The sequence below is a fragment of the Tarenaya hassleriana genome, unplaced genomic scaffold (genome assembly GCF_000463585.1).
Source record: "Tarenaya hassleriana unplaced genomic scaffold, ASM46358v1 Cleome22, whole genome shotgun sequence".
Lineage (NCBI taxonomy): Eukaryota > Viridiplantae > Streptophyta > Magnoliopsida > Brassicales > Cleomaceae > Tarenaya > Tarenaya hassleriana.
Genome location: NW_010965541.1, coordinates 1,327,908 through 1,355,826, shown reverse-complemented (window position 1 = coordinate 1,355,826; position 27,919 = coordinate 1,327,908). Strand labels below are relative to the sequence as shown.

Genomic DNA, 27,919 nt, shown 5'->3' with positions numbered 1-27,919 from the left:
TTATTTTATTACAGAAAAACCAGAAAAAGTCGCCGCGGTTTCAGTACCAAAAGTGGATTATCTCTATCCATTTCCTGGAAAATCTCTCACTCACTCACTCGCACACATCTGTCTCTTGGTTCTGCTCTAGGGTTCTTCACTCTCTTCTCCAACTCCGATCCAACCCTTCAGGCCTGTAAAAATATCCGACTTTGAAGCTTCCGTATTGTGTGTCTATTTCATAGTGAGATCTTTACTGGGAGATAGAAAAAGAATAAGAACTGGACTTTTTTTTTTCTTTCAGAAATCATAGTTTTTTGCCTTTTTGGCTTGTGGGTTTTTGGTGTTGTTGATTGTTGAATCGTTTATGGGTTTTTCTATCTTATTTTCGACGAACTTTTAGGTTATCCGACATGGATGGATTAGCTTAGTGCAGAGAGTGTAGATCTCCTTTAGCTATTTGTCTCCCTTTCTACTTTTGCTTACATGTTTCGTGTAATAGTAACTGTTTAAAAGCTTCATGATGTGGTTCGTGTTTGGTATTCTGATATTGCTCATACAGTTCCTGTCTTGATCCGTGACCCGAATCTCTTGCGACAGGTAAAGATGCAAGCTGCGATTAGGGCATTTGTATCTGGTGGAAATGTTGCCAAATCCGCTGTGTTGCGTCACTTCCGTGTGATCAATCCGGCGATCCAACCAGCTGTGTTCTCCCGGTCCGAGTCAACTCAGTCTACTGGAATTGAGGAACACGGGTTCGAAAGCACCACGATCTCAGACATTTTGAAAGCCAAAGGCAAAAGTGCTGATGGTTCCTGGCTTTGGTGTACAACTGATGACTCTGTCTACGATGCTGTTCAGTCCGTACGTCTCTCTTTCTCTCTCTCTTAATTGGGTATTATGGAGAGTTTCTATATGAGAATTTCCTGTTTGGCTGGTCGTTGGTGTGGTTTCTTCGTTGTACTTGGGTATATATGATTCCCAAATCTCCCTTTTTTCTGCTCTGTGTTTGAATCTTCTGTGATTTCGGAGGCGTGATCAATGTATTTCTTTGGTAGATGACTCAACACAATGTAGGAGCTTTGGTGGTTGTGAAGCCTGGGGAGCAACAATCCATTGCTGGAATAATCACTGAGAGAGGTGATTCTTTCCTTCTTCCTTCATACAGTTGTCTTTGCTTGAATTTCAGATTTCATAGTATTTCGGTATTGATGGTGTTTCTTCCGTTTTTTGACCAATGAAATTTCAGATTATCTACGGAAGATTATAGTGCAGGGGAGATCATCCAAATCAACCAAAGTCGGGGACATTATGACCGATGAGGTATAATCTATTGAGGAAACTTCATGTATCATATCTCCTTTTGTAATTTCCTCGCCTTTTCCGGGTTAACTCTGTAGCAATGCTGAACTGAGTATGTGGGCTATTGTAGAATAAGCTCATCACTGTAACACCCGACACCAAGGTTTTGTGGGCAATGCAACTCATGACAGGTGACATTAGTAAAGACTTCTTTTTTTTCTTTCTCGGCTTGTCAATATCGAGTTTCGGTTGAATGAGAAAGGAAATGGCTTTGTGAATTGGCAGATAACCGAATCAGACACATCCCTGTAATCGACGACAAGGAAATGGTGGGGATGGTGTCCATTGGAGACGTGGTTCGTGCAGTGGTGACTGAGCACAGGGAGGAGCTGGACCGTCTAAATGCTTACATACAAGGAGGGTACTAAAAAGATCGAATATTTCCGAGGCGGGCCGAGAACTTTACTGAAGCTAAAGCCTTAGATCAGTGTAAATATTGCAGTGCTTCTTTGTTTGGGGGTGTGAGCCATTTCCTAGGTTTACTTGTGAGGCAAGGACCAGCTTTTGTGATGTGGGTTTGAAGAATAATGAATTGGCATGTGGGGGGGCAAATGTCAAAGACAATAACACTTGATTTCCTTTTCTCCTTGTGTGGTTTTTGTATGTCAGAAGTCTAAAGTTTGTTCCTTTCGGTTTCCATCTCTTCTAAATTAATGCTTGTTTCTTTCTTATCTCTATGAATGAACTCTTTATGTTGTGTGACGAAAGCTGAAGTGGACAGGTCGAAGAGAAGTGGTTGGGTGGGCCAGCTTGGTCCGAACTCGCACTCAGTCTGGTCCGAGCCCGCACTTAACCTGACCCGAGGTCGCATTCAGTTCGATGATTTTCAGATTCGGGTTTGATCCAATTTTTTTAGGCCTACAAAACCGAGCATGAAGCCCGGTCTATTAGACTCGGGCTCGGGTCAGGTCGGATATACCCGTTGGATTATGATTTTTCTATTTGTTTACTTGGATTATTTTTTTTTTCACATGTATCTAAATCCGATTATTGGGTCGATCCGAATTCCGTCAGATTTAATAGACCAAATCTGAAATCCGATTTGAGTTCGGTCCGAAAGCTCGTAACTGATCCATGGTTAGGTAATAAATTGACAAGAAAACATTAAAGTGTTGGTTATGTCTATACTTTGTAATAGATTGATGAAAAACAATATCGAAATTTTAGATATTTGGAGAGATGAGATAATTCAAATTTTGGGTTTGAATACGAGTTTATGGATATTCAATAATACAAAATTATTTTTTTACCTTTAAAATTTAGATGTATATAGTATTTTTAACTTACCATTTTTTTTAACTCTTATTTATTACACTCTTTTTTTTTTCTTATCTCAACCGTTCATTTTATCTCTCACCGTTGTATAAATTGATCTGGATGCGTTGTAAAAAATTTGATTACAAAAATATGATAATAGTTGAAAATATTCGGGTTCGAATATCCACGTGTATTTGAAATTATATTGCTATATGAATTCATATATTCAAATCTATGGATCCAACGTGGATGATCTAATGGTAAAGATGACACACAATACAATCAAAGTTTAAATCCCATTTTGGCCAACTATTATAAAAATAAAAAAAAATAAAAAAATCTGCGGACACTAGATTGTTGGATAACAAAACATATAACCCAAAACATCTAAATTTGAATTTTACCTAAAAATCAATTGATATGGTCTAGAGCCGCCTCCTGTTGGACATTTGTTTTTGGGTTTGGGCTTTGACGGTGAGGCCCATTAATATGGATTTTGGTTTCATCCACGTGGCATTATATCATTGGAGGAACATCCACAGTATAAAGCCGTACCGGAGAGAGAAACCAGGATCTATTACACTGTTCTTCTCCACAGCGTATAAGACCACCGTAGTTCGGGCACCTTCAGATCTTGTCTCTTTCCTTCCTCTCCCCGTGTGAAACCGCCATGGCCATGGAGCTTCGCTGCAGTAGCATACGGAGAGGAGCCTCTGGATCCTCGATTGCGTTGATTCTTCTGCTCCTCATCCATGGAGCTCACTCCTTCTACCTCCCTGGTGTCGCTCCTCAGGATTTCGAAAAGGTGATTTGTGCATTTTGTGTTCGTGTGCTTTTCGATTTTGATTTGGATCTATTGGATCTGATTTCGGTTGATGGATTTGGTTTCGAATCCGATTTGGAAATGATTCGTGTTTTGTTGGCGAGAAAACGAGGGGAAAATGATAGTCGTAGTGCTGATGGGCCGGGATTACATTAAGTGCGTCTCGATGGATTCGGATTTGCTTTATGTTTTAATTTGAGGCTGGATCTCTTGGTCGGAACAATGTAGCGTTTGCGGAGATTTGCACCGACACTTGATCTCTTGCAGGAATGACCATAATCGTTTCAATTTAGATGGCTTTCGGACTAGATTCTCTATCTTCTTCTCCTTCCAAAAGAATCATAGTTATGGGTGTTGCTTATATGTTAATGGGCGCAAGCTATTTTATGAATCTTGGTGAAAGATTCGCTTGTCTGGTTTTATGAGAATCCCCTTTGGTTTCGTAGTGTTGTTTGTACCTAATCTGTACAGAGACTTTAAGATCATGCCGTGTCCTAATTCTCTTTCGATATTGTCGTGTGCAGGGCGATGAGCTGAAAGTGAAAGTGAATAAGTTAACTTCCATAAAGACACAGCTCCCTTACTCCTACTACTCTCTCCCATTCTGTCAACCGGCAAAGATTGTGGACAGCGCTGAGAATCTCGGAGAAGTCCTCCGTGGTGATCGTATAGAGAATTCTGCATATGTGGTTTGTCTCTATTCTTCCTATCGATGACCTCCGTCGATTATCAGTTTGCTCATCCTTGTTTTGATCACGATGTCCTTGTCTATTCTTCTATATGTGATTATCACCGAGTTGAAAAATTGCCAGTTTAAAATGCGGGAGCCACAAATGTGCAATATCCTCTGCCGGATCACTCTTGATGGAAAAATTGCCAAAGAGTTCAAAGAGAAAATCGATGATGAGTATCGGATCAACATGTAGGTTCAAGAATATAAACTTCTCTTTTTCAAGTATTATCTTTCTCACATACATTTTCTGATTAGTCCTGCTCGTACGTGTTAGGATCCTTGATAACCTTCCTCTGGTAGTTCCGATCGAGAGAGTAGACCAGGGTTCTCCGTCCGTTGTTTATCAGCTCGGCTATCACATCGGGCTTAAAGGCCAGTACGAGGGGGTAAGCAGGTTTTTGCTGTTGACTGTATTTGGGATGCATACATAATAAGCTTGATGTTCTAAGCTGTCCTTTTTTAATGAACAGAGTAAAGAACAAAAGTACTTTATCCACAACCACCTGTCATTTACAGTCCGCTATCACAGAGATATGCAAACTGATGCTGCGAGAATTGTTGGGTTTGAGGTCAAACCATTCAGGTGAAACTTTTCTAGACCTTACTTGATATGCTCTTCACATTTCTTCTTCCTTCTTTCAGTACCGATACCCCTTTACTTGTTATGCAGTGTCAAGCATGAATATGAAGGTAAATGGAACGTGAAGGCCCGTCTGACTACTTGTGATCCACACACGAAACGCTTGGTTGTTAGCTCGGCTACCCCTCAAGAAGTTGAAGAAAAGAAGGAGATTATCTTCACGTATGACGTAGATTTCCAGGCAAGTTATTTGTTCAACTTCCCGATGGACCCTCTTCTACTCACGTCGGATGGGTTTTCATTCCCGTTCTCGTTGTTTTATTGAACTTCTGGCTGCTTTATCTGCAGGAAAGCGAAGTGAAGTGGGCATCCAGATGGGATGCGTATCTTCTGATGAGCGATAACCAAATTCACTGGTTCTCTATCGTCAACTCTCTGATGATCGTCCTGTTCCTCTCGGGTATGGTGGCGATGATAATGCTGAGGACCCTTTACCGAGATATTTCGAGGTACAACGAGCTCGAGACTCAAGAGGAAGCTCAAGAAGAGACGGGATGGAAACTTGTCCATGGCGACGTCTTCCGGCCTCCAACCAACTCAGATCTGCTCTGTGTCTATGTCGGGACAGGTGTCCAATGTTTTGGCATGGTTCTTGTCACCATGATCTTTGCCATGCTCGGGTTTCTCTCGCCTTCCAACAGAGGCGGTCTCATGACAGCCATGCTCCTCCTCTGGGTCTTCATGGGTCTCTCTGCCGGCTACGCCTCCTCCCGTCTCTACAAAATGTTCAAAGGGACCGAGTGGAAGAAAATCGCCTTCAGGACAGCATTCATGTTCCCGGCAGTCGTCTCATCCATCTTCTTCGTCCTAAACACCCTCGTATGGGGACAGAAATCATCAGGGGCTGTACCCTTCGGGACAATGTTCGCTCTGATTTTCCTCTGGTTCGGGATCTCTGTCCCTCTCGTCTTTGTCGGGAGTTACATCGGGTTCAAGAAACCAGCGATGGAGGACCCAGTGAAAACCAACAAAATCCCGAGGCAAATCCCGGAGCAGGCTTGGTACATGAACCCGATATTCTCGATACTGATCGGAGGGATCCTCCCGTTTGGGGCAGTATTCATCGAGCTCTTCTTCATCCTCACGTCCATATGGCTGAACCAGTTCTACTACATCTTCGGATTCCTATTCCTCGTGTTTGTGATCCTCATCGTGACTTGCGCAGAGATAACCATTGTCCTCTGCTATTTCCAGCTCTGCAGTGAGGATTACCTCTGGTGGTGGAGGTCTTATCTCACTTCAGGTTCCTCGGCCATATACCTCTTCGTGTACGCAATGTTCTACTTCTTCACGAAGCTTCAGATCACGAAACTCGTGTCGGCAATGCTCTACTTCGGGTATATGCTCATCGCCTCGTACGCGTTCTTCGTGCTGACGGGATCCATCGGGTTCTACGCTTGTCTCTGGTTCACGAGGCTCATCTATTCTTCGGTCAAGATCGATTGATTTTTTTTTTCTCCGGAGCGAGAAAGATGGATGTTTCAGAAACAGTTGGTCTCGGAACTTCAGATCAGTGGGGGCTGAATCAGTCCTCTCTCTCTATATATATTATAGTGTTTTGTTTGTTATTTCGTTTTTTTTGTTCTAAGACGTGTTTTTTTTTTTTTTTTTTTTTTTTGGGTTCCTCTCTCTCTATATATATTATAGTGTTTTGTTTGTTATTTCGTTTTTTTTGTTCTAAGACGTGTTTTTTTTTTTTTTTTTTTTTTTGAGGATTTTTAAGTTTTGATGACTTAGTGAGAATGTGATTCATTTATTTGCCACTTCTACTCGTCGTTATTTTTATTTTTATTTAGTTCCAATGATTATAATCAAATTTGATATATAAGTTTTGATTACCGAATTATACCGTCGTTCGTGGAATTGCCGTACGGTGTATATATCAAATTGGATATAGACAACGTTCGTGGAATTACCGAATCGCCACAAGATTTGAAGTAAAAGATGATGATCGAATAAAGAAAAACAAATAAAAATGTGCACGTACATGACAAAATCAATAAAACCTATAATATATATGTGTGTATATACATATATGTATGTATGAATCATGGTTCAAAGGTTTTTTGAGGGAGGGGAATGGGAGAATCAAAATACAAAAATGCGAAACGACCGTTAAGGACTCGGTTTCAGACAGACCTTAACGGCTAGTTTCTTTTTCCACTGTCGTCTTCTTTTTGTTCTCGTCTCTCTCCCCCCACTATAAATACCTACAGCCCGCCACAGAGACTCCCCATTACAACCCTCGCAGAACTCTCTCTCTCTCTCTCTCTCTCTCTATCATGGCTGGAAAATCTCCAGAAGCTTCCTCAGTATTATTGTTCATCTCCTTGTTGCTCTTGTTAACCGATCTCACAAACTGTAGAGAGATTCTGGTGGGAGGCAAATCCAACGCATGGAAAGTCCCTTCTTCCCCTGCAGATTCTCTCAACCGATGGGCCGAAAAGGCACGATTTCACGTCGGAGATACTCTGCTCTGGAAGTACGACGGAGAAAAGGACTCGGTTCTTCGGGTGACGAAAGAAGCCTACGTCACCTGCAACACGACAGAACCAGTCGCTAAGTTCAGCGGTGGCGAGACGAAGGTGAAGCTGGAGAGGCATGGAGCTTTCTTCTTCATCAGCGGCTCGAAGACTAACTGCGAACAAGGTGAGAAACTCTTCGTTGTGGTTATGTCGCCAAGAAGCAGCCGTGGGTTTTTTGTCAGCGAGGCTCCATCTCCTTCTCCGGTGGCGGCAGCGGCTGAGATCAGAGCTCCGGCTGTTGCTCCGACCACCGGAGATGCAGCTTCTTCCTTGGTTCGAGGTGGGGCTTTTACGGCGGTGTTGGTAGCTGTTGTATTAAGGACTTTGTCATCGTGATTTTTTTTTTTATCTTTTTGCTTTACAACCTGAGTTGTTCATGGATTTGTTGGGGTTTTTTTTTATATATGGAAATAGAGGTGGACAATTTAGTTAATAACGGAATAATAAACCAACCCAAAGAATAACGAAATGGGTTCCATTTAAAAACTAGATGGTTACTTTTTTTAAAACTGATAAATGAGTATTTCCATAACTACCATCCGATTCCAAACTGAACCCAAACCGAAATACAGTCGAATTCAAATATACGAAACCGAAACTGGAATGGCTACTCCTACTGACATAGAGAGGGAGAGAGAGATTATACCAAAACATTGGGTCTCAATCCGATCTCTCAACTCTGTTTTTGTTTTTCCATTTGAGGCTAGAATGGAAAAACGAGAACAAGAATTAGGATTTTCAAAATAATGCATAACAAAAAGAACCTGGAGGAGAAAACCGCCACGGGCTTCTGAAACATTCCGCAACCAAATGAACCCCAAACCACCACATATGACCCGTCTTCGCCTGCTCCATTTGCAGGTCCTGCCTTGATAAATAACGCATTTGGGCAACAAGCAGGTGGTCAAAAGATTGAATAGCCACTGACGATGCTGAACAAACTTCTGGGATAGAATAGACGCATGGATAACTAACTAACATAAGAGACTCACTTGAATGGACCTAAATCTGTAACAATAGGAAGACTTCGAATGTGGATATGTTTGGCAAGCACTCAGGTAATCTCTTAATCAGTTCCCAAGACATGGCTAGTAACAAAACTATTAGACTCCCTGGCCCATTACGGCCATGAAGCCGAAAATGCACAAAAAGTACCTATATCAGACAGCATAAACAAAGAAAACCAGGGACTGGCAAACGGACAAGAGAATATACGATTCCCAATCAGATTAGTATCTGATGATACTGATTTGATCTTACTCTGCTGATAACACAAAACTAATAAATTGTCCCAGTTTAGATATCTTCGCAGCATCTTTTCCTAACTAAAATAAAAAACTTCAGCAAATCTCTCACATTTAATACCATAGGACTGTAAAGATTACTCCATGAAATTTCCTTTCAAACACATCACAGCAAACGCAGCAAAGCAATTCTATATTACCTGTTCTATGTATGCAGCTCATGCCATTTCTTCATCTGAACCATCAGCAACTGCCATTAAAGGACCCTTGACGCCATTCTCATTGTTTCCAATAAGCTCACGAGAAGCCTTTTCAAGGAACTCCTTTGCAGCGGCCTGGACAGACTGCTTTTCATTTGATGGGTATTTCCTCCTCTTTGCATTTGCCTCCGAGTACTTGGTCTTAGATCTATCTCCTTTACTAAGATTCCTCATGCTTTGCCTTTGGTCTATAGACATACGAAATGACTGTTACAACACGGATATAACAAAAAAAAGGGGAGGTGATGATGGTAAAGAAACAAAAGAATGTAATAGTGACATACCTGATGTAAGGTCAGGAAGAGAGTGCTCGATGAAACGGGTTGCGGCCTGGCGATTTATGACAGTTGTCGGACGCAGCGGCTCTTCAAAGAGAAAGGAAACAGATAAAAGACCGCTCAGACCATGAGACGTCGAGAATTACAGATAGCACTTCGCCTTTAACCAATTTAAATTGTGTAAGTTCTCTATGCAGAGTAACATAAGAGTTCAAACATTGGTCTCCTCGATTTTCGATGGTAGATATACGTAACGGTTATCCAATGAAGAATGAAAAGAAAAAAGAAATAGTTAGCACGCAAGAAACAACAATTGGAAAGCAATAACCTCTAACGAATTCAGATTGAATAATAAGTTCTCGTAGACAACGGATATGATCCTCGTGGATAAGCGCATTAGATGTTACAATCGTCCGTTAGCCTTGACCATTACCCGTTTGATAAATGTATTCTAGATGGAAAGAAAATGAAATTTCGACAAACAAAATGTAAATACTGGTCCCCTTGATTTAAGATAGTAGATGGCAAATGGTTCTTTAGCAAACACAGGATCAAAGAAAAAATAGTTTTGTCATTGTGGCATTACAATAAATAAGCCAATAAGAAATTCAAACTGAATAAGAAGTTTCATAAATGGAGATACATCATTTTCAAAAACAAAGGTAGCATTTCATAAATGGAGGCACGCAACATAAATACAACGTAACAGAACAAAAATGCAACGAAAAGAAAAACTTGTAAAAAAGTCGCAAGAAACAATGATTATGAATCAGGTCCTAACCCATTAGGATTGAGTAAGAAGAATACAAAATGGAGATACATAAGTTTGATAAACAAAGTTAAATTAATGATCCCTTCAATTTAGGAAGGAAAATGGGCACATCGGTTTCTCTCTACTCCCGGAAAATTGTTTAGCGCGACAGATATAAGATGCATCAATAACCTTCTAATTGTCACCGACAAGTTTTTTCGAAGGAAAACTTAAGCTTTTTTGGTAAACAGGAAAACGTCACTTCGATAAGCAAATTTGGAAACTAGTCTTCCTGAATCAAGATGACAAAGGGACACAAAGGTGCATGAACTAAAAGAGGAACTCATAAGCAAATCATTTCACCCAGAGGATGCAGTGATCAGTCAGAAGATAGCCTCTAATAAATTTGAATTGAATAAAATGTTTTACAAAAAAAAAATGGAAATCCAACTAACAAAATTAAAATACAGGCCCCTCAGTGAAAGATGGCATCATGGAAAACAAACCAATAGTCTTTACACAAAAAGCAAAAACCCAGAAAACATCACTTAGCTCAAGGACAATTTAAATTCAGTCACCAAACAGTCTTAATTCTTAATCCAATTCAAATTGGGAAAGAGATTTCCTAAACAGAGAAACATAAATTGACAAACAAAACTCAAATACTGGTCCCCTCAATTGAAGGGGCTAAACGGATACAATGGTTCTTCGAGATAAGAAAAACCTAGATGCATCATTTAGTCCATGAGACATCACAATCACCCTTCAGCCTTGAACCAATTCAGCTTGCTTAAATGGTTTTCTTAGTGAAGTAACATAAGTTTGATAAACAAAGTCGAAATACTAGTCCTCTCATCTCAAGACGGTATTGCAACAAGGTGAAACAACCAGGTTTCCACCTGAGTACAGAATCATTGAACAGTAAAGGTTGAGCCTTTACCTTTACTCCGATCCATAGACCGCTGCAACTTCTCTCTGTACAAGCTTAGCCTCTCCTGCAAATTCATATCACAAATAAGTACACAATCAAGTGTTTGAAAAGCAAAAGAGACGAAATGGGTTTCAATCGCAAACCTATAGAAAGTAGAGGAATCAAAATAACGAAGCTAATGAGGATGAAGAAAGACAACATACAAAAATGATTCCAATTCAGTAAATTAAAACGATCCGAAAAGGTACTTAAAGGTAAATAGCATACAATTTCCGATTTAACATTATGATCGTCGGGATGAACTCCAGTACACCTCAACCTCACTGAAACAAAGCCACACACACAATTAATGCAAAACCCGATTATCTTACTCCTCCAAATTAGCAAAATTTGATAGGGATCAAGAGCGATACGAGTGAAAAGAGTTGTGGTGGCTTCCGCGAGTAAGAACAGAGCCTTGGCTCGCTGCAATGGCGGCAGCAGGGAAAGGACTTCGGGTTCGCACAAAGACATGAGCTCCAGAATCTGTGGCTTCAGCTCCTCCATGCTCGCCAATGTTGCGTTCACGGACTCTGTCGCCGATTCCGGAACCACAGCGGAAGCTGCGGTGTCGCTTCCTCCCATTTCAATCGGATGCGAACACGAACTGAGAATCCAATCGACGAAGGAGAGAGAGAGAGAGAGAGAGAGAGAGAGAGAGAGAGAGAGAGAGCGTCCTCTCTGTGTAGGGCTTTGGGGGGATGACGACGGAGAAAACAGTGGCAGTTAGGTTCCGTCTACGACGATTGCTGAGCTTAGTATTTATACGTACGTTCTGACTAACATAGAAGGGCCCAATCAGAAGCTGTTTTGGGCCTTTAATGGCCATCAATTGGCCCATTAACGATTGAGAAACTTATTCCATGTGGAGTCAGAATGTTATTTTCTTGTACCGAAATAATCGAATTTATATTTCAAATTTTTAGGATCAATTTAACCACAAAAAAATCTCAGGATCAAATAATCTTATATATTTACTAAATTTTTTTTAGTTTTTGCTAATTATAAAAATACTTTACATAATTATTATAAATTTAGATATCCTTGCGAATGATCTTTGTAAAAAAAAAAATCTTTACTGTTTATAAAAAAATTGGACATTCTAAATCTGTACGTATACAGAAGAAATATAGAATAAGTTAAGAATCGGGATTTACCTTATAGACGTTTTGAAAAAAAAAAATCTATCAAATACAAAATATTATAATAAATTAAGTAAAAAAATCGTTTTCATAATAATATGAATTGAGCATTTAGGTGTTATAACATCAAATAAAAAATTAAAGATCGTTACAAACAACAAGAGAAAAAAAATGGTTTTATATCGATTTTAGGTATTTTAATTTCACATATAAAAAAAAAGGTGCTTTTAAAGACAAAAAATAATGAGAGTCTGACCTTCAACGCCTCTCTCTCCACCCAGAAAGGTTCAGTGAGGACTGGGAAATTTTAGGGATTTATATTTTTTGGGGTCCTTCTAAGCCTTCCACTGTTTTCCTCGCTCTGGCTGTCTTCTTCTCTCAATCCCTATCTTCGAACTCGTCCCCCCTTCCCGATTCGGATCATTGATAACCCTAATTTACGGCGAAACCCTCGTCTGTCTTTTCCCCAACCTGAAATTGGAGGATTCCGAGCTATCGCGAGTTTCGTTTTTGTTGTCGTGTTAAGGGTCGATTCGTGTGATTAGCTAGGGTTTAGGTGCTGCTCTGAGTTTGCCTGAAGGGCTTGATTCGTAAGAAGTTTGTATGCCGAAAGATGAGTTCCTTCTCGATCACCCGAAAGAAGACGCCATTTCAGAAACACAGAGAAGAAGAAGAAGCCAAGAAGAAGGTTTTTCTCTCCTCCTTAGCTATGGAATTTCTTGATCCTTGATGGGTATTGGGTTACATGTAATTAGCGAGTTGAAACTATGTTCGATTCTTTTAGAGTTTTCTGGGATGTAGCTGTTGTGGATAGTCTGACCCGTGCAAATCGTTTTAACCAAAAAGTTTTAGCAACAGTGATGCGCGAAACAGTTTTCAGTTTGATTGTTCAGCGATTTCTGCGGTGATTTCACGATGATGGGCTTTTTTCTTCTCAATGCAGAGAGCTGAAGATGAAACGGCTCGTCTGTATCAGGAATTCTTGGAATCGTTTCAAGGAGACAGCACAGCTAAGACCTTTGTTCGAGGTGGAACTATCAACCCTAATGACAAGCCCAAGACTGCTTCCGAAGGTTAGTCTCAGAGTCCACACGATTTGATGGAGTAAAGCTAATGTCGAGGGCTTCTTTTTGTGTCAGTTGTTCTATGTTCTTCTGTTTGATGGTCCGAATTGGTAGAATAATGTTTCTGTTTTATTTGGAACACATTAATAAAAGCATGGACCTTTTTATGCATTCGCGGATGACAGGTGAAAAGTCGAAAGATGGGGGTTCCGTTTCAAAGAAGGGAAGTAGGTAAATTAATCACTTTTGATCAAGCAATCTTGTGGTGCCTATAGTTTCTGGTGGATGCATCATAAACAAAAAGTGTTCCATTAATATGATTATGATAATACGATACGATTATGATATACTTGGTTATAAGACTAGAGTAAGATTCATTTTGTTCTGTGTATGTGATGCTTGAAAACAAAGAGTTTCTTTGGAAAGTGTATAAGATGAGATGCTAATTGTGGGTCTTAAGAGTGTTCTGAAATATAGCTTGAAAAATCGGAACCCAAGCATGTCTTCTCGTTATATAGAAGGTTATCTTCCAAGTAATCTCTGCAGGTATGTACCCTCTTTCCTTCCTCCACCTATGGCATCTAAGGGTAAAGAACCTGAGAAGAAGGTCAGTGGTCCCTGGAACTTACTCCCTGTATTGTTTGCTGGTTTGTAATAATATTTTAGTTCTGATCTGATTGTTTGCTTTTTCTAGAGGGAGGAAGAGAGATCAAAGGAGAGAGAAAAGGGGAAGACACGGAATATAGATCATTTCATGGAGGAGCTGAAACGTGAACAAGAAATGAGAGAGAGGCGAAACCAGGAACGGGGGACCTCCCGTGACCGTCATGGTGATAGCTCTGCAGTAAGTTCATCTCAATCTATTTGAATTATTATCTCTGTACCAACTAATCGTCGTTGTTGTATATTTGGATATATGTCCCGAATGTTTTATTGAAGTTGTATTTTCTTCAGCCATCTAGCCGCTTTGATGAGCTACCTGATGATTTTGATCCCAGTGGAAGGCCGGGATCGTTTGACGACGGCGACCCACAAACTACGAATTTATATGTTGGGAATCTTTCACCTAAGGTTTATATCTGGAGTTTTTCTGCGGTTTTCTCGACATTTGCTTCCACTTCCACTTGGCTTTAGTTCCTAGTGTTACTTTCTTTGGCTAAGATTTCCGACCTTGTCTTTTGTCTTCGACTAGGTTGATGAAAATTTTCTTCTGCGAACTTTTGGAAGATTTGGGCCTATAGCCAGTGTCAAAATCATGTGGCCAAGGACAGAAGAGGAGCGAAGGCGGCAAAGAAATTGTGGTTTTGTTTCTTTCATGAATAGAGCTGATGGACAAGCAGCAAAAGATGAAATGCAAGGTTAGTGAAATTTGTTATGTGCAAAGCATGCTTCACTCTTGATTGAAGTGATCGAATAATATTAAATTAAATGTAGATTAGCCAACCGTTCAAATTTTCATATTTGGTCAATATTGCTGTTTTCCCTTAATATCACGTTGTCTTTCTTTATTGATAAAAGTACTTATGGGTTAGTTAATTTGGGAAACCGCAGGCCCTTCTAGCAACTTTTACTAATCTGTGGCTTCTGTTTTAGTATTCACATACCTTTTTCAATGCGTGTATTATTTTACAGGAGTAGTTGTGTATGACTATGAATTGAAAATTGGATGGGGTAAGGCAGTTGCTCTACCATCACAAGCCTTACCTGCTCCGCCACCTGGACATATGGCTATTCGGAGTAAGGAGGTCTGTAACAGTACTTATGCTACTCTTCAGATTCGTTTTTATTTCATTTGGCTATGGATCAAACTGATACCATACTGACTGTTATTTGATCACTAAATGTTATCTTTATCTGTACACTAAGTATAATATATTCTAATTGGTAGGGCTGCAAGGTGATTTATTCTGGCCCATCAGGTCCACCAATAACTTCGGTACCTGCACAAAATTCTGAGCTGGTATGCAGACTTGGGTTCTGTATGACTTCAGTTCCTTTTGAAAAAATTTTGTGTGTGTTGTTTTCCTGAGTCACTGGATATTCGATTTCATTCCTAGGTTCTTACCCCAAATGTTCCGGATATCACTGTTATTCCTCCTGACAACGAGCACCTCAGACATGTAATTGATACAATGGCTCTCTATGTACTGGATGGGGGATGTGCTTTCGAACAAGCTATCATGGAAAGGGGTCGTGGGAATCTTCTTTTTAACTTCTTGTTTGAGCTTGGCTCAAAAGAGCATACTTACTATGTCTGGAGACTCTATTCCTTCGCTCAGGTACACTTTTAAATTTTTTATAAGTAGGAAAACATGTTATCTGCTGGAGCTTAACAGTTTCACATGCTGAGAAATTTTCTCTGTCATTAAGGGTGACACCCTTCAAAGGTGGAGAATGGAGCCATTTATGATGATTACTGGAAGTGGAAGGTAATCCAAAAGTGGTTAGCCTTGAAACTGATTCTAGTGTCAGGTCATTCGTTGTTGTCTATACCTTTGAATGACCATTGTACTTACATTGCTTGTTTTCTGTAATAAAGATGGATACCACCACCATTACCAGCTGCTAGGAGCCCAGAGCATGAAAAAGAGTCTGCAAGCACATATGCAGCAGGAAGAAGCAGGGTAATCTCCTTTAGTTTCTTATGTTTTTTCCTGTACATTGTTTATAGTATTCATGTTTTAGTGATACATCTAGTACTGATGAATTCACAGCGTGTGGAAGCTGAACGGACTCTCACTGATCCTCAAAGGGATGAGTTTGAGGACATGTTGCGTGGTCTAACTTTAGAGAGGAGACAGATAAAAGAAGCAATGGGTTTCGCTTTGGATAACGCTGATGCAGCTGGAGAGGTATATTTGTTTTGAGTAACATAAATTTACTTGGTATTATTGTTTCACATCTCCCTAATAGGTTTTCCCCCAAAATCCTTTGACATATGAAGTGAACTGAGTCCTATTTTGTTCAAAAAAATAAAAACCATAGATGAGTTTACTTGCCTGGTGTAACAAAAAAAAGTTATGGATTATGGTCCACATAGAACATCTAGATATAATTATTCAGTTCGACAGGATTGCAAAGTACATTTTATTGGCAATCTGATTCATGAAGTGCCTTCTAAAGGTTTATTCCTTTCACAGGTTGTTGAAGTCCTGACAGAGTCCTTGACACTAAAAGAAACACCAATTCCGACTAAAGTTGCAAGGCTCATGCTTGTATCCGACATTCTTCATAACAGTAGCGCGCCTGTTAAAAATGCCTCTGCATACAGAACCAAATTCGAAGCACTCCTACCTGATATAATGGAAAGCTTCAATGATTTATATCGCAGTATAACAGGAAGGATAACTGCCGAGGCTCTTAAAGTATGCTCAAAATACTAACCCTTTCCTATGTGTTTCTTTATTTTCTTAAACTTTGACATGAACTAAATCTGTGTTTGTGTAGGAACGAGTTCTCAAAGTACTGCAAGTATGGTCAGACTGGTTTCTTTTCTCAGATGCATACATAAATGGACTAAGAGCCACGTTTCTCCGGTCTGGGAACTCTGGTGTCACCCTGTTTCATTCTATCTGTGGTGATGCACCTGAAATAGAGAAGAAAAGCCACGCAGAAGATATGGCCACTGTGGGTAGGACCAGTGGCGACGGTGCACTGGCAATGGGCAAAGGAGCTGCAAGGCAAGAACTGATGAATCTACCAATTGCTGAGCTTGAAAGACGCTGCCGACACAATGGGCTGTCTCTCGTAGGTGGTAGAGAAATGATGGTTGCTCGGCTGTTAAGCCTTGAAGATGCAGAGAAGCAAAGGGGTTATGATCTGGTAGATGAAAATCTTAAACATCCACAGGGCCAATCAACTTGGGAAGGAGTTAGCCATGATCATGAGCTGATGAGGAACAGTTATGAAGAGATTGAAGCTAGAGAGCCTGTGAATCTGGCTACAACGCTACCGATCCCGCAGCCTGACCTTAAAGCATTCACGAGAAAAGAGAAAAATGAGCCCGTTTTGCCAGCATCCAGATGGGCGAGAGAGGATGATGAAACTGAAGATGAACAAAAAAGAAGCTACTCTTCTGGAAGTGATAATCTTGGCAGGGCACCTTCTAAGGCTGACGAAGATGATTTCAAGGCTGATGCAAGTATTCGTATTCAACCTCAACCTGACAATGGAATGGACGAGGAACAAAGGTTTGATCCATGTTATAGACTAGGATTATCTACATTCATTTTCATTAAATTTAAACTAGTCTTGATAAAACCAAGCGATACACGCATAAAATAGACATATGTACTGTACTCATCATATCGTGAAAAAAAAAACTTAATATCATTGTTAGAAATAATAGCTGCAGTTGCTTTGCTGCTATGAGGACATTAGTGTCTGACTTGAAAGAAAAGATGAGAAACATCCAATCAGAATTCATCCTATTGTTTTTTCAGTGTTATTGTTTGTGATCGGACGGATTGTAGCACTGTGTTCCCTGACTCTGCCTCTTTGTTACTGCAGAAAAAAGCTTAGACGTGTGGAAGTTGCTTTGATAGAGTACCGTGAATCTCTTGAGGAACAGGGAGTGAAGAACACTGAGGAGATCGAGAGGAAAGTTGCGATCCACCGAAAGAGGCTTGAAGCTGATTATGGCTTATCAGGGTCTAATGGCCATGAAAATCGTAAGTTTTTACTTTACAAAAAATAAAATCATTTTCTTTCTCTGTGTAAAAAAATTGTGTTTCATCTCTATAATCTTGCACATGCATTTACATGTGATATGTTTGCTTTTCAACATATCAAATTTAAACCTGGTGTCCGAGTTAGAACCCATATTTACTAAAACCTGACATGCATTGATAGAACTGGAACCACTAATTTATATTTCACCCCCACCGCAAAATATACTCTTATGCTTATAGATGCGTGAAATTTATAGACCTGCCTTCTGGCTGGAGCTCGTTTAGTTCTTGCAGTTTATTGTAATTCTCCATGATTCTAGGTTTTCTTTTTTCTATCTGAGTTCTTCGTTATGGATGGTCCTTGCTTGATTATTATGCCTTTCTCCACTTTGTTTCTGTTCCTCGTTGCTGGACTTGGTTTTTATTTGAGAGTATTGTACAATTGGATAGAGAGAGCCCCAGCACTGTACAGGGCATGGAGAATTTTCATGGCTCTGAGTATCCAAAATGAGACAACAGCAAACTAACGAGGAAATTTCTGAATGCAGAGAGATCATCAGGGGATCGGAGTGAGAGGCGAGAAGAATCTCGAGAGTCTTCAAGAAAGAGATACCGCAGCGAGAGCCAAAGCCCTCCACGGAAATCATCAGCGAGGGAGAGAGATCATGACATGGACCGAGACAGAGATAGATACAAAGACAAAGGCCAAGAACGACGGGAAAAAAGCACCAGCCGCGAGAGAGACGATCATGACAGAGGCAGAGATAGGGATTGGCGGAGAAGAGGGATCAGGTGATGGATCATATATATGATTGTTTTGTCCACTGCTGAAGATTTGGGGAAAAAATGTTGGTTTTTCATGAAGATTTGACCTTTGATTTTGTGTTTTTTTATCCTTAAAAAGACCCAGAAGATGACTAAAAACAATGTTGTATGCCGGCATGAATGTACTACTTTGTGTGTGTTCCGGTCCCAATCTCAAAAAGATTTCAGCCTCTCTGTTTTGAGGTTGTTTGTTTTCTGGTGGCTATTTGTTGAAGCCGTTTCTCATTTTACCTTCAAAAGGCTCGGACTTCAACGGCCACTGCTCGGCCGTTAAGGTAATGATATGGAACAGTTATATCAGGGACCAGTGACTGGTTGATGGCGGTGGAATAGGGTCGGGTATCTGAGTTTTCCAACGTATTTGATTTTGGTTTTCCCCTCTTAGGCTTCTCGGTTAGAGCACCGGTCTCGGCCCCGTGATGATCGGATACTCGACTTTCGGTTATTCGTGGGTGCGTGAGGGTGAGTGGCCAACGAGACAAGAGGGTTGAGACTGTTAAGAGTCAGTCTTAAAATCGTTCTATAGTTGTCTGTTTGTTATCAAAACTGGAAGTTCTGTATTTAAGAGAACTAAATTCACGGTCGAAACTCGAAAGTGAACCCCTAATTTTTCCGCGGTCCTCATCCCCTATCTTGAGAATGGAGCAATCTTTTAGAGTAGTCTTTTACCGTTTAGTGCATTGATCCAAAGACAGACTATGATTAGTCTGAACGTACAAGATTTAAAGGTGCCGATTTATAATTGAAAACCATTCAAGATTGAATTTCTCGTGGCTTTCGGCCTACCTAACCAATGTTTCAAAGGAAAATATGGATCCAAAGTAAGAGAAACCGAACGGCAGCACAATCAAAGCAAGGGCAAAGACAAATCTATTATATATTTTTATCAAGAGCTGTGCTATAATAAGAAAAGGAGGGGTAGAGATCATAATCTGTTATCTGCTGTCGAGAGGATGAATGAGGGAAGCCAACTCCATACTCTTTGTACCACCTTTCTCTCCTCCTTCTTCATCTTCTTCTTGGCCGAGTAGTGATACCTCAGGCGGAAGCCGGAACGAGTTCTGGTCTCCCTTTGGCACCAGAAACAGAAAGCACAGAGGCAAAACCCTCGACACGTTCCTCACCAGAACCGCCAGCCACAGGTTCCCAAACTCGGTCCGACTCACGTTCAGCAAACGCAACAGAACTCCCCCGAGCCACGACGACGTCATCAGCCCCGCGTTGTCTATCGACATCAGCAACGCGAAGAACGTCCCTTCTATCCCGTGGGGGCAAAGCTTCGAGCTCAGGACGAGCAGCGGCATCCATTTCAGCCGCCCGATCATCTGGGACACGACCTCGTCTACCACCACGAAGAGGTAGTCCGGCAGACCAAACCTCAGATTGAGGCGTAGCACGAGGATCATGTCCAGCATTCCCGATAAGGCAAAGAGAAGCTGCGTCCATATGAAAAGGCCTCGGAATGGATGGTCTTTCAACGCCAGTTGGAACAGCATAGTGCCTATGATCGACCCGACTGAACCCATTGAGAGGATGAACCCTACGGTTTCCTGTGATGCGAATTCGGGTAAGAAAGTTTTCGTCTTTTTGGGGGGGAAAAAGTTTTGGGGTTTTATCTGAAGGCACCTGAGAGAACAAAGGTCCATCCTTCGAGTCGGTGAACCAGTAGAAGAGGCCTTCGTGAACGTTCAAGCTGAGAGCGAGGGAGATATACATGTATAAACACGGTCTCCACACTTCCGGGCATTTGAGCGTTTTCCACATCGATTTCCCTGCTTCGATAAACTTCTGGTTCACCTGATTCAAACAAAGCGGATCAAAGATTGACAAGAAAAGAGAAGTGCTGTATAAAAGTAGACTTTGGTCCAAAAGACAGAAGACATGCCTGTTTGTAAGAGAATATGGGATCATGGTGTTCATTAAGCATGATTCCGACAACAGCTACCAGTCCAAACGGGACTGTCAGCAACCCGAAAACTCCCTACAGGATGGGGGATGTGCTTTCGAACAAGCTATCATGGAAAGGGGTCGTGGGAATCTTCTTTTTAACTTCTTGTTTGAGCTTGGCTCAAAAGAGCATACTTACTATGTCTGGAGACTCTATTCCTTCGCTCAGGTACACTTTTAAATTTTTTATAAGTAGGAAAACATGTTATCTGCTGGAGCTTAACAGTTTCACATGCTGAGAAATTTTCTCTGTCATTAAGGGTGACACCCTTCAAAGGTGGAGAATGGAGCCATTTATGATGATTACTGGAAGTGGAAGGTAATCCAAAAGTGGTTAGCCTTGAAACTGATTCTAGTGTCAGGTCATTCGTTGTTGTCTATACCTTTGAATGACCATTGTACTTACATTGCTTGTTTTCTGTAATAAAGATGGATACCACCACCATTACCAGCTGCTAGGAGCCCAGAGCATGAAAAAGAGTCTGCAAGCACATATGCAGCAGGAAGAAGCAGGGTAATCTCCTTTAGTTTCTTATGTTTTTTCCTGTACATTGTTTCAGCAAAAAACTATAATTCTGGACTTTATTACACTTGTATGGATCATGTCATAAACTCTTTATACATCAAAGGGTTTAAATGTGCAAAGGAACAGGATCCAATAAAGAGACATACTCCAAACAAGATCAAGGAGATCGGTATAATATAAACTAACCTGGGAGCCAAACCAGTGGACAAAGATGCCACTCATGAAGAACCCTAGAAGTGCTCCAATGGAGGAGCTGAAGCTGCACAAGCTCTGCATGTCGGAAGCAAGAGACGGGTGCTCGATGCTGTTGTACGCAATGCAAGCGTCGATCGTAACGTCTGCTACTGCCATTGCGGCACTTGCTACAGTCATCCAGAACAGCGCCAAGAAAAGGTGAAGATTGCTGTGGACCGATATGAGCAGAAGAGAGACCGCTCCAAGAAAGCCTGGAATGAAATTTCTCACAAAACAATGGTCGTTATGTTTTGAATGGAAATGGTTTGCTGAATCTATCATGACATGGATCCATCAAACTTATTCGTATGAGGTTTAACAGAGCTGCATAACATGTAATGATTCATGTACATTCATGAAAACATGGCATTCGATGGGAAAGTCTATAGATATAGTTTCAATGAGAATAGATATGATCATATGTCCAAAACCAACTTGTTTTATTCCACATATACACATCCATCCATTGTGTATATATATATATATATATATATATATATATACTTGGAACACAACTTTGGCCTTAGAAACCAAACTCTGAAACATCACAACATACGCGCATTTTGAGCGTTTCTTGATTGAAACCAATCCAAGATTTGCTCCAATCTAATTGGAACTAACGGATGATTCAAGAACTGATCCAGTAGTGTTAGCATTCATGTTACAGAATTCATCATATGAACTGAAACAAAGCCGCAAAGAATCAGAATCCGAAGGTCAATTACCGGCTAAGACGAAATAAGGCCGTCGTTTGAAGCCGAACATGGGAAGAACATCAGTGAGAATGCCCCAAAGAGGCTTAATGATCCATGGAATCTTGGTAATGGCAGTGAGAGCCTGGGATTCAGAAGGCTGAACCTTTTGGACATCTTTCATGTAATACTCAGTGGCTACCCGGCCCAGCGAGCCGCCGACCCCTTGGTTTATTCCGTACACTGACACCACACCGAACACAAAGCTCCAGTGCAGCTCCGCCGACAGCATCCTCATCCACCGGACAGGACCCACCACCAAATTACGCAAGTACCCTTCCTTGCCGGCATCGACGGATCTGCCGTTTTCGAGATTCGGCTCTTCCACCATCACTGGTTCAGTAAGACAGCAGGGGGGGAATGGGAGATTTGGCTCTGTTTGAGATCGCTAAAATCTTGAAACTTTTGGCGTGGATACGATCTGAAATTTACGAAAAAAGGGTCCGAAACGATGAGTTCAGCGAAATGGGCGTTGCTTAAGATGGATTGAAACTCCACCAGGAAAAAAGTTTTGTCAGAAGCTCAAGAAACGTAGGTTTGGCTCCATTCGAGCAGAAGACAATGGACGTAGAGCTGGGGATCGTGGGAAATGTCGAAACTTTTGATGTGGGCTCGATCTGAAATTGCGGAAAACAGATCAAACCCAGAGGTTTCTGAAATGGGTGTTTCCTTGGATGGAGTGAAACTCGGACAAGGGAAAACTTCGAGGCGTGTTCATTCCGTTGACTCTGTTTGGTCTGAACGAATTTCCATGGAAGACCAAGAAGAGGAAGAAGAAGAAGAAGAAGAAGAAGAAGAAGAAGAAGGAACGAATTGATCAAACAAAGATCAAAGCAGAAGAATGGAAAAGTCAAGCTGCTTCATCTGTTGAGTTTGACGACCAAAGACATTGGCTGCCTGTCTGCCCGTCCGTCGGTCGTCATCTTTAAAAAAAAAAAAAAACAATTTCGATATGTCCCTTTGAATCATTTGGTAGACTTAATCCAATCTAAATGTCAAAACCGTCCAAAAAGCTCATAGAAAATCTACCATCTTTGGGTGGGGGTTGGTTCGCCAACATGGAAACAGAACTACCTTTAAGTCTTTAACCTAGGTCTCTCGTCTTTTGATTACGTGGCATTACCTTATTGGGTGAAAGACACAATCCCCCCAAGATCTTGTCACCACTACACTGGTGCTGTGCTCTGATTCGAGAATGACCAAAAAGCCCATTTCCACAAACACAGGGACTCTTTGATTGGAATCTGTAGTTTAAGTTTCTTTGGACATATATATATACACACACATGTCCAAAGTTCCTCTTTAGTAGGATATGAAGTAAAACGAGTCCCTCTCTGCCCGAAACCGTCTCAAATTTTCAAAGAAAAAAATCTTTTTTTATATTTAATTAGAAATATTTATATTTAATTTGAAACATGACTGTTTATATTTTTTTTTCTAATATTAATAGGAAAATCTCACCAAATTTTATAAAATTTACCATATAAACGTCATCGATAATCGTTCAATTCGCATCATCACTTTATGAGTAAATATTTGAAAAAAAAAATACATTTATTTACAGAATAAAAATTCTTTATTTATATGACCATTTTCCCCCGTATTATCACAGAAACATTTACTTGTACGAAGATGGTTTACTTGGGCCGAGACGAGACGGTGAAGCCCAAACCGAACAAAAAACAAAATTTATTGGGCCTTTAATGGGCCTCGAAGGAAATCAGCAGAGACCAGCCATAGGGAAAGCAAAGTCGTCATCACTATCAGGGAGATGACCAAGACCCTTGAGAGCCTTTTGAACAACGATTTCTTGGGCATAAAACAACATGTAACACTCAGACGCTCTCACTACCGATTCGTCCACCTCGTTTATCCACGCATCGTCGCACCTGTACCACATCCCTTTCAGCCGTATGTACGTGAAGTAATGCCCCGATTCCATCATGCCCGAGTGCGTAATCACCGCGAAAATCTCAAACTCAGTCGATGACGATGATGAAGCAGCAGCCTCGCTCTCTCTCTCGAGGGCAAAGATTCTGTTCCCGAACTTCTTCCCGAGGACGGAGGAGGACAGGTATGGAGTCATGTTTAAGCGGAAAGGGTACTGCAGGTACCGGTCTATCTTTCTCGAGGCTTTCCTCGCCAGAGAATGCTCGAAACGCTTGAGGTGCAAGCAGAGAACCAAAGGGAGCCTTTTTATGGACATCTGCTTCAGAGAATCCTTCTTTTCTCCGCAGCTTTGGCAGTAGAGTTTCTGGTCCGGTCCCAGCTTCTCTGGCCGAGTGAAGAAGTCCAAGCAGCCTAAGAGAGTTGACGAGGTTGTTGTCTCGCTAGGGCCATCGGGTCTGTTTCGTCTGAAACCCGTGGTATTTGCCGGATCCAAGGTGAGAGAGATGTCGACAAAGGGATCGTACGTGGTTGAAGTGGATCCACAAGATGTGCAGGTCACATCCGAACTCAAAAGACCGGAAAACGCCCTGTGAGTTATACACTGGCACTCTTCATCATGATCTGCATTTTGAACAAAAGAATCCAAATTCCAAAACTGAGTTCACCAACTCGGAATTTTCACCAAGCCACAAGATTCTAAAACTTACAAAGATACAATCATACAAAGGGCCTCAAATGATTCGAAACATCGATTTTTCCAAACCGATAACTATGGTTATGAAACAGATTCACAGCACTAAGGAAGCAACATTTCATCAGCACGTAAGATTACCTTGATGAAGAGTCTTTGCCTTTCCATCGTTCTCATGGATACCGTCTAATAGCGAAATGAAGAACTCGTGTGAATCCTGCTGCTCGTAGGTAGCTAGATTGGCTGAATGCTGCCACCAACTTCAGGCACCAAAACAAAAAAGGGAAAAAGAAAACATGATCCATCAGTGTTACAGCATGTATGTGCATGAAAACATTCAATCTCTAACTTCACTAGAACGAACTCAAGAAACATAAATCACATCACACGCAGTGTTGTTAGATGAATGAATTCCCTGAATTTTACAAAGTCTTAAAGAGAGACAATTGGATTGACCACTTGCAGCAGACCTGTAAAGGAACTGAACCGGGCTGAATGGAGTCCGATCACCAGAAAACATGGCGGAGAAGAGAGCATCAAGATCACAGAGCAAGCACAACCGATTCACGGATCTTTTCAGACATAGATCACGGTTATGCTGACCACTTAGCCAAAAGTTTCTCAGAGGAGGAGCATGAACCAGAGCTTGCAACACCGAGTTCATGAAACAAGTGCTGCCCAGATTGTTCAGACCCCGCAATCCTAGAGGAAATGCCCACTTCTCCCTTCGATCTCTGGACAAGACAACAAGCTTTGATCCGTTTAGTTCCGGGTCCAACCTCCTCTTCTTGCTCGATCTCGTCGCTGCAACATCGGGCCCGTTTTTAATGGGAATACCCAGACCCATGAGCTGCTTAGACGCGACAACCTCATCGAAATCAGGATCGTACACCTGATCACAGCAAGAGCAGCAATAAAGCTCGGATCTCTCGACGTCAACCGCGATATCGTGGCCATTTCTGGTCTGGGTATGCGAAATAGTATGGCTTGAACAAGAAATCAAACGACAGATTAAGCAGATATAGAGTCTGTCATGAAGGACACCACAAGAACTGCATCTGGGTATATCCGAATGATCCAGTTTGATCTTCGTTCTTCCGTTCTTGAAGGCTGTGAAGAAGTTTTGGAAGGAGTTGTATCCATCGGTACCATATCTTAGCTTATAATCAGCTAGGTGATGACACGGAACAGGATTTGCCAAAAATGAAATCCTCCCGGACATGAAGACGATGAAATAAACCCAGATTCGCAAATCTTCAGCAGCAAAAAATGAAAACAGAAGAAAGTTCGTAGATTCAGACGAACAGGTTGCTTCAGATTGACAATCAGATAAGAATAACAACAAAGATCGAAACTTTGGAGATCAAAGAATCAATTTTTTTTTTTTGTGAATCAAAATCAGGAAAAAAAAAACAGTAGATTTTGGATCAGGGTTAGCGTGTTAGCATCCACACTTCTAGTAATCAATAAAGGAAAAAGGAAGAAAGAAAGAAGCAAAAGCAAATCTATTGCTCTCTTTTTTTTCCCTGTTTTTTTTTTTCTCTCGCAATCAAATTTTTCTTCCGAAAAGCAAATGAAAGAGTTGCGAGTAAACCGACTTACATGATTCGTAGGCTGCACCAAGCTCCACGTCTCGTGCTTATAATGTTTGACCTAGCGTCCCAGCAGGTGGGAGACACGAGCCTCTAAATGAAACAGAAGGTTTCGTTAGTAAAAGAGCTTCTAAATGAAGCAGAAGGTATTACTATACAAGAGCTTTGTTAAGGCAATATTATGGATTAGTTCTTACAAAGAATAAACAGCTTAGGACTCGTTCGATGCATGCATTTGTTTTAGAAATGTTTTCAAATAAGATGGAGGTAAAGAACCCGAAGAAGAAGAGATATGGACTACGAACTGTCCAAGAAGAAAGTTGATGTTGCCTCTGAATTTCAGTAATTCGAGGTTTGATAAATTTGGTTTCAGTTCATTTTATTTGTTTTCGTCGCAAATGAACATGTTTTTTGTGACGAAAATCAGTGAATATATGCCTAAAAAAAATGGTTGAATTCATTTTCGATAAAACTAAGATGAAATATTCGAACTGCTTCATAACCGTTTGGCATATAGTGTGTGTTTTTACATCATGTTAGGGCATTGTATCTCTTGTTATTTGATGATAGAAATGTGTTTGAAAAGGGTGAGAACGCATTCGCAAACAAAGGATAACCAAGAATATATACATATATATATATATATACACCGAATGTTTATTTCAAATCATAATTATTGTAGTGAATATGTATACCGAATGTTTTTGTAAACAAGAATTTCAAGATTTGCCTTTTATTTCCGTGGAATCTTTTTAGTGTATAGATATAAGTTGATTGAGTGAGCGAAGTGGTTTCGTGTGACACAAAATACGCTCTCTTGAATCCCATCAAAGATAAACGATCGATGTACACGTAGGAAATTAAAAATATATATATTCTTTACAGGATATAATGCTTGATATACATATAGAGTCAACTATATTGCTTTGAAGTCAACGTCTTTGATCCTTTACGTTCGAATTACATATATACACACTTACACCTTATACAGACAATTTGAACAACAATTTTCCCGGCATATATATGAACAATTGGATGAATCGATGAGAAATGACTTTTCACTAAATTTAATTATCTTAGTTGACGCGATGTAACTTTGGGTTTTCCTTTGGTATTTCTTATTATTTTTTACGTTTGGATTCCCAAAATTACTGTATGTACGTACTTGATTAATTCTTGTAGTAAATTACAATATGGGTGCACCTGTTTCATCTTAACGAGACCTGTACATATGAAGTCTTGTTTAATTCTTATACTAATGGGCTTTTTCCCCCGCCATTTTATAGACTTGAAAGAAGACCACAAAGGATGTTTGACGGTTTTAACAGAGATAACAAGTCTAAAGCAATGTGAGCCAAATCGCCCATTTAGGTGAAAACGGGCCCATGTAAGAACCCGCTTATATGAACATAACATGCAATTGGATGATGATGATGATGATGATGATGATGATGATGATGATGATGATGACAGACTTCCGGATACGGTAAAGAGTTCTGTCCTGGTCGTGGGGCTTTGCATAGACAACTTGTAACGTACCCGTTGAGATTATAAAAAAAAAAAAAACGAAAATGTTGCTTCCCATCGCAATGGGATATAAATCTGGCCGTGAATCTGCATCTTTTTTTTTTTTTTTTGTGGTCAAAATCTACTTAACTAGAACTTGTTCATATCACTCATGTACTCTACTTAACGTGAATCGTGGGTGGATCAAATATTCTCTTCCGAGCCCCCCAACGAGTATTCCTATTGTTTTTTCAGTGT

General features: G+C 40.6%; 8 protein-coding genes across 10 annotated transcripts in view; 4 read left to right on the top strand and 4 right to left on the bottom strand.

Moving 5' to 3' along the window:
* The first annotated feature begins 23 nt into the window (after positions 1-23).
* LOC104814988 (CBS domain-containing protein CBSX3, mitochondrial) lies at positions 24-2,010 on the top strand. Of its 2 annotated transcripts, none has more exons than XM_010543259.1 (6): positions 24-175; positions 580-843; positions 1,038-1,119; positions 1,229-1,302; positions 1,412-1,472; positions 1,567-2,010. In XM_010543259.1, the coding sequence occupies exons 2-6, from the start codon at positions 586-588 to the stop codon at positions 1,707-1,709; spliced, it is 618 nt and encodes a 205-aa protein (XP_010541561.1). In that variant the 5' UTR covers positions 24-175; positions 580-585; the 3' UTR covers positions 1,710-2,010. The 2 variants fall into 2 exon arrangements, with proteins under 2 accessions (XP_010541561.1, XP_010541560.1); XM_010543258.2 differs by having other exon boundaries at positions 25-171.
* Positions 2,011-3,179: 1,169 nt separating this feature from the next.
* Positions 3,180-6,386, top strand: LOC104814987 (transmembrane 9 superfamily member 8). The gene is made up of 7 exons (XM_010543256.2): positions 3,180-3,403; positions 3,946-4,110; positions 4,234-4,343; positions 4,429-4,540; positions 4,625-4,737; positions 4,825-4,975; positions 5,083-6,386. The coding sequence occupies exons 1-7, from the start codon at positions 3,269-3,271 to the stop codon at positions 6,238-6,240; spliced, it is 1,944 nt and encodes a 647-aa protein (XP_010541558.1). The 5' UTR covers positions 3,180-3,268; the 3' UTR covers positions 6,241-6,386.
* A 630-nt stretch (positions 6,387-7,016) lies between these two features.
* Positions 7,017-7,702, top strand: LOC104814985 (early nodulin-like protein 3). Its single transcript, XM_010543253.2, has one exon. It carries the CDS (start codon positions 7,077-7,079, stop codon positions 7,653-7,655), a length of 579 nt encoding a protein of 192 aa, XP_010541555.1. The 5' UTR covers positions 7,017-7,076; the 3' UTR covers positions 7,656-7,702.
* Positions 7,633-11,538, bottom strand: LOC104814986 (nuclear nucleic acid-binding protein C1D). Of its 2 annotated transcripts, none has more exons than XM_010543255.1 (6): positions 11,197-11,538; positions 11,051-11,106; positions 10,793-10,847; positions 9,108-9,188; positions 8,764-9,011; positions 7,633-8,187 (listed from the first exon to the last, which is right to left on the bottom strand). In XM_010543255.1, exons 1-5 carry the CDS (start codon positions 11,405-11,407, stop codon positions 8,782-8,784), a joined length of 633 nt encoding a protein of 210 aa, XP_010541557.1. In that variant the 5' UTR covers positions 11,408-11,538; the 3' UTR covers positions 7,633-8,187; positions 8,764-8,781. The 2 variants fall into 2 exon arrangements, with proteins under 2 accessions (XP_010541557.1, XP_010541556.1); XM_010543254.1 differs by having other exon boundaries at positions 7,633-8,183.
* Positions 11,539-12,223: 685 nt separating this feature from the next.
* Positions 12,224-18,494, top strand: LOC104814983 (protein RRC1). Its single transcript, XM_010543250.2, is given in 19 exon segments — positions 12,224-12,598; positions 12,601-12,652; positions 12,908-12,995; positions 12,998-13,037; positions 13,214-13,259; positions 13,575-13,635; positions 13,723-13,872; positions 13,983-14,099; positions 14,221-14,386; positions 14,661-14,773; positions 14,917-14,988; positions 15,086-15,307; positions 15,399-15,457; positions 15,568-15,652; positions 15,743-15,880; positions 16,169-16,393; positions 16,476-17,218; positions 17,538-17,698; positions 18,247-18,494. Coding segments are annotated over 19 exon segments (2,817 nt in total). The 5' UTR covers positions 12,224-12,567.
* A 788-nt stretch (positions 18,495-19,282) lies between these two features.
* LOC104814984 (probable folate-biopterin transporter 2) lies at positions 19,283-22,942 on the bottom strand. Its single transcript, XM_010543252.2, has 5 exons — positions 21,956-22,942; positions 21,183-21,442; positions 20,409-20,504; positions 20,150-20,320; positions 19,283-20,073 (listed from the first exon to the last, which is right to left on the bottom strand). Exons 1-5 carry the CDS (start codon positions 22,311-22,313, stop codon positions 19,459-19,461), a joined length of 1,500 nt encoding a protein of 499 aa, XP_010541554.1. The 5' UTR covers positions 22,314-22,942; the 3' UTR covers positions 19,283-19,458.
* Positions 22,943-23,655: 713 nt separating this feature from the next.
* On the bottom strand, positions 23,656-26,156 carry LOC104814982 (ubiquitin carboxyl-terminal hydrolase 22). The gene is made up of 3 exons (XM_010543248.1): positions 25,034-26,156; positions 24,705-24,823; positions 23,656-24,493 (listed from the first exon to the last, which is right to left on the bottom strand). The coding sequence occupies exons 1-3, from the start codon at positions 25,783-25,785 to the stop codon at positions 23,703-23,705; spliced, it is 1,662 nt and encodes a 553-aa protein (XP_010541550.1). The 5' UTR covers positions 25,786-26,156; the 3' UTR covers positions 23,656-23,702.
* Positions 26,157-27,637: 1,481 nt separating this feature from the next.
* Positions 27,638-27,919, bottom strand: part of LOC109116735 — a 2,201-nt gene continuing 1,919 nt past the window's right edge. Inside the window, exon 4 of the transcript XR_002024250.1 lies at positions 27,638-27,883. The gene's annotated coding sequence lies outside the window, so the exon portion shown is untranslated. The remainder of the gene's footprint in view (positions 27,884-27,919) is intronic.

Bases quoted from the DNA above. Each gene is read 5' to 3' on its own strand.
- LOC104814985 (XM_010543253.2), top strand. From the start codon at position 7,077: ATGGCTGGAAAATCTCCAGAAGCTTCCTCAGTATTATTGTTCATCTCC.
- LOC104814984 (XM_010543252.2), bottom strand. From the start codon at position 22,313: ATGGTGGAAGAGCCGAATCTCGAAAACGGCAGATCCGTCGATGCCGGC. The intron at 20,505-21,182 runs GTTAGTTTATAT...CCCATCCTGTAG, and splicing joins TCCACTGGTTTGGCTCCCAG to GGAGTTTTCGGGTTGCTGAC. The intron at 20,074-20,149 runs GTGCCTTCAGAT...TTCGCATCACAG, and splicing joins ATGGACCTTTGTTCTCTCAG to GAAACCGTAGGGTTCATCCT.
- LOC104814988 (XM_010543259.1), top strand. From the start codon at position 586: ATGCAAGCTGCGATTAGGGCATTTGTATCTGGTGGAAATGTTGCCAAA. The intron at 1,303-1,411 runs GTATAATCTATT...GGGCTATTGTAG, and splicing joins GGGACATTATGACCGATGAG to AATAAGCTCATCACTGTAAC. The intron at 1,473-1,566 runs GTGACATTAGTA...GTGAATTGGCAG, and splicing joins GGCAATGCAACTCATGACAG to ATAACCGAATCAGACACATC.
- LOC104814987 (XM_010543256.2), top strand. From the start codon at position 3,269: ATGGCCATGGAGCTTCGCTGCAGTAGCATACGGAGAGGAGCCTCTGGA. The intron at 4,111-4,233 runs GTTTGTCTCTAT...AAAAATTGCCAG, and splicing joins TAGAGAATTCTGCATATGTG to TTTAAAATGCGGGAGCCACA. The intron at 4,738-4,824 runs GTGAAACTTTTC...CTTGTTATGCAG, and splicing joins TTTGAGGTCAAACCATTCAG to TGTCAAGCATGAATATGAAG.
- LOC104814986 (XM_010543255.1), bottom strand. From the start codon at position 11,407: ATGGGAGGAAGCGACACCGCAGCTTCCGCTGTGGTTCCGGAATCGGCG. The intron at 11,107-11,196 runs GTATCGCTCTTG...GCTTTGTTTCAG, and splicing joins CACCACAACTCTTTTCACTC to TGAGGTTGAGGTGTACTGGA. The intron at 9,189-10,792 runs GTAAAGGCTCAA...TTCTCTTTGAAG, and splicing joins GTCTATGGATCGGAGTAAAG to AGCCGCTGCGTCCGACAACT.
- LOC104814982 (XM_010543248.1), bottom strand. From the start codon at position 25,785: ATGTCCGGGAGGATTTCATTTTTGGCAAATCCTGTTCCGTGTCATCAC. The intron at 24,824-25,033 runs GTCTGCTGCAAG...TGGTGCCTGAAG, and splicing joins CCGGTTCAGTTCCTTTACAG to TTGGTGGCAGCATTCAGCCA. The intron at 24,494-24,704 runs GTAATCTTACGT...TTCAAAATGCAG, and splicing joins GGCAAAGACTCTTCATCAAG to ATCATGATGAAGAGTGCCAG.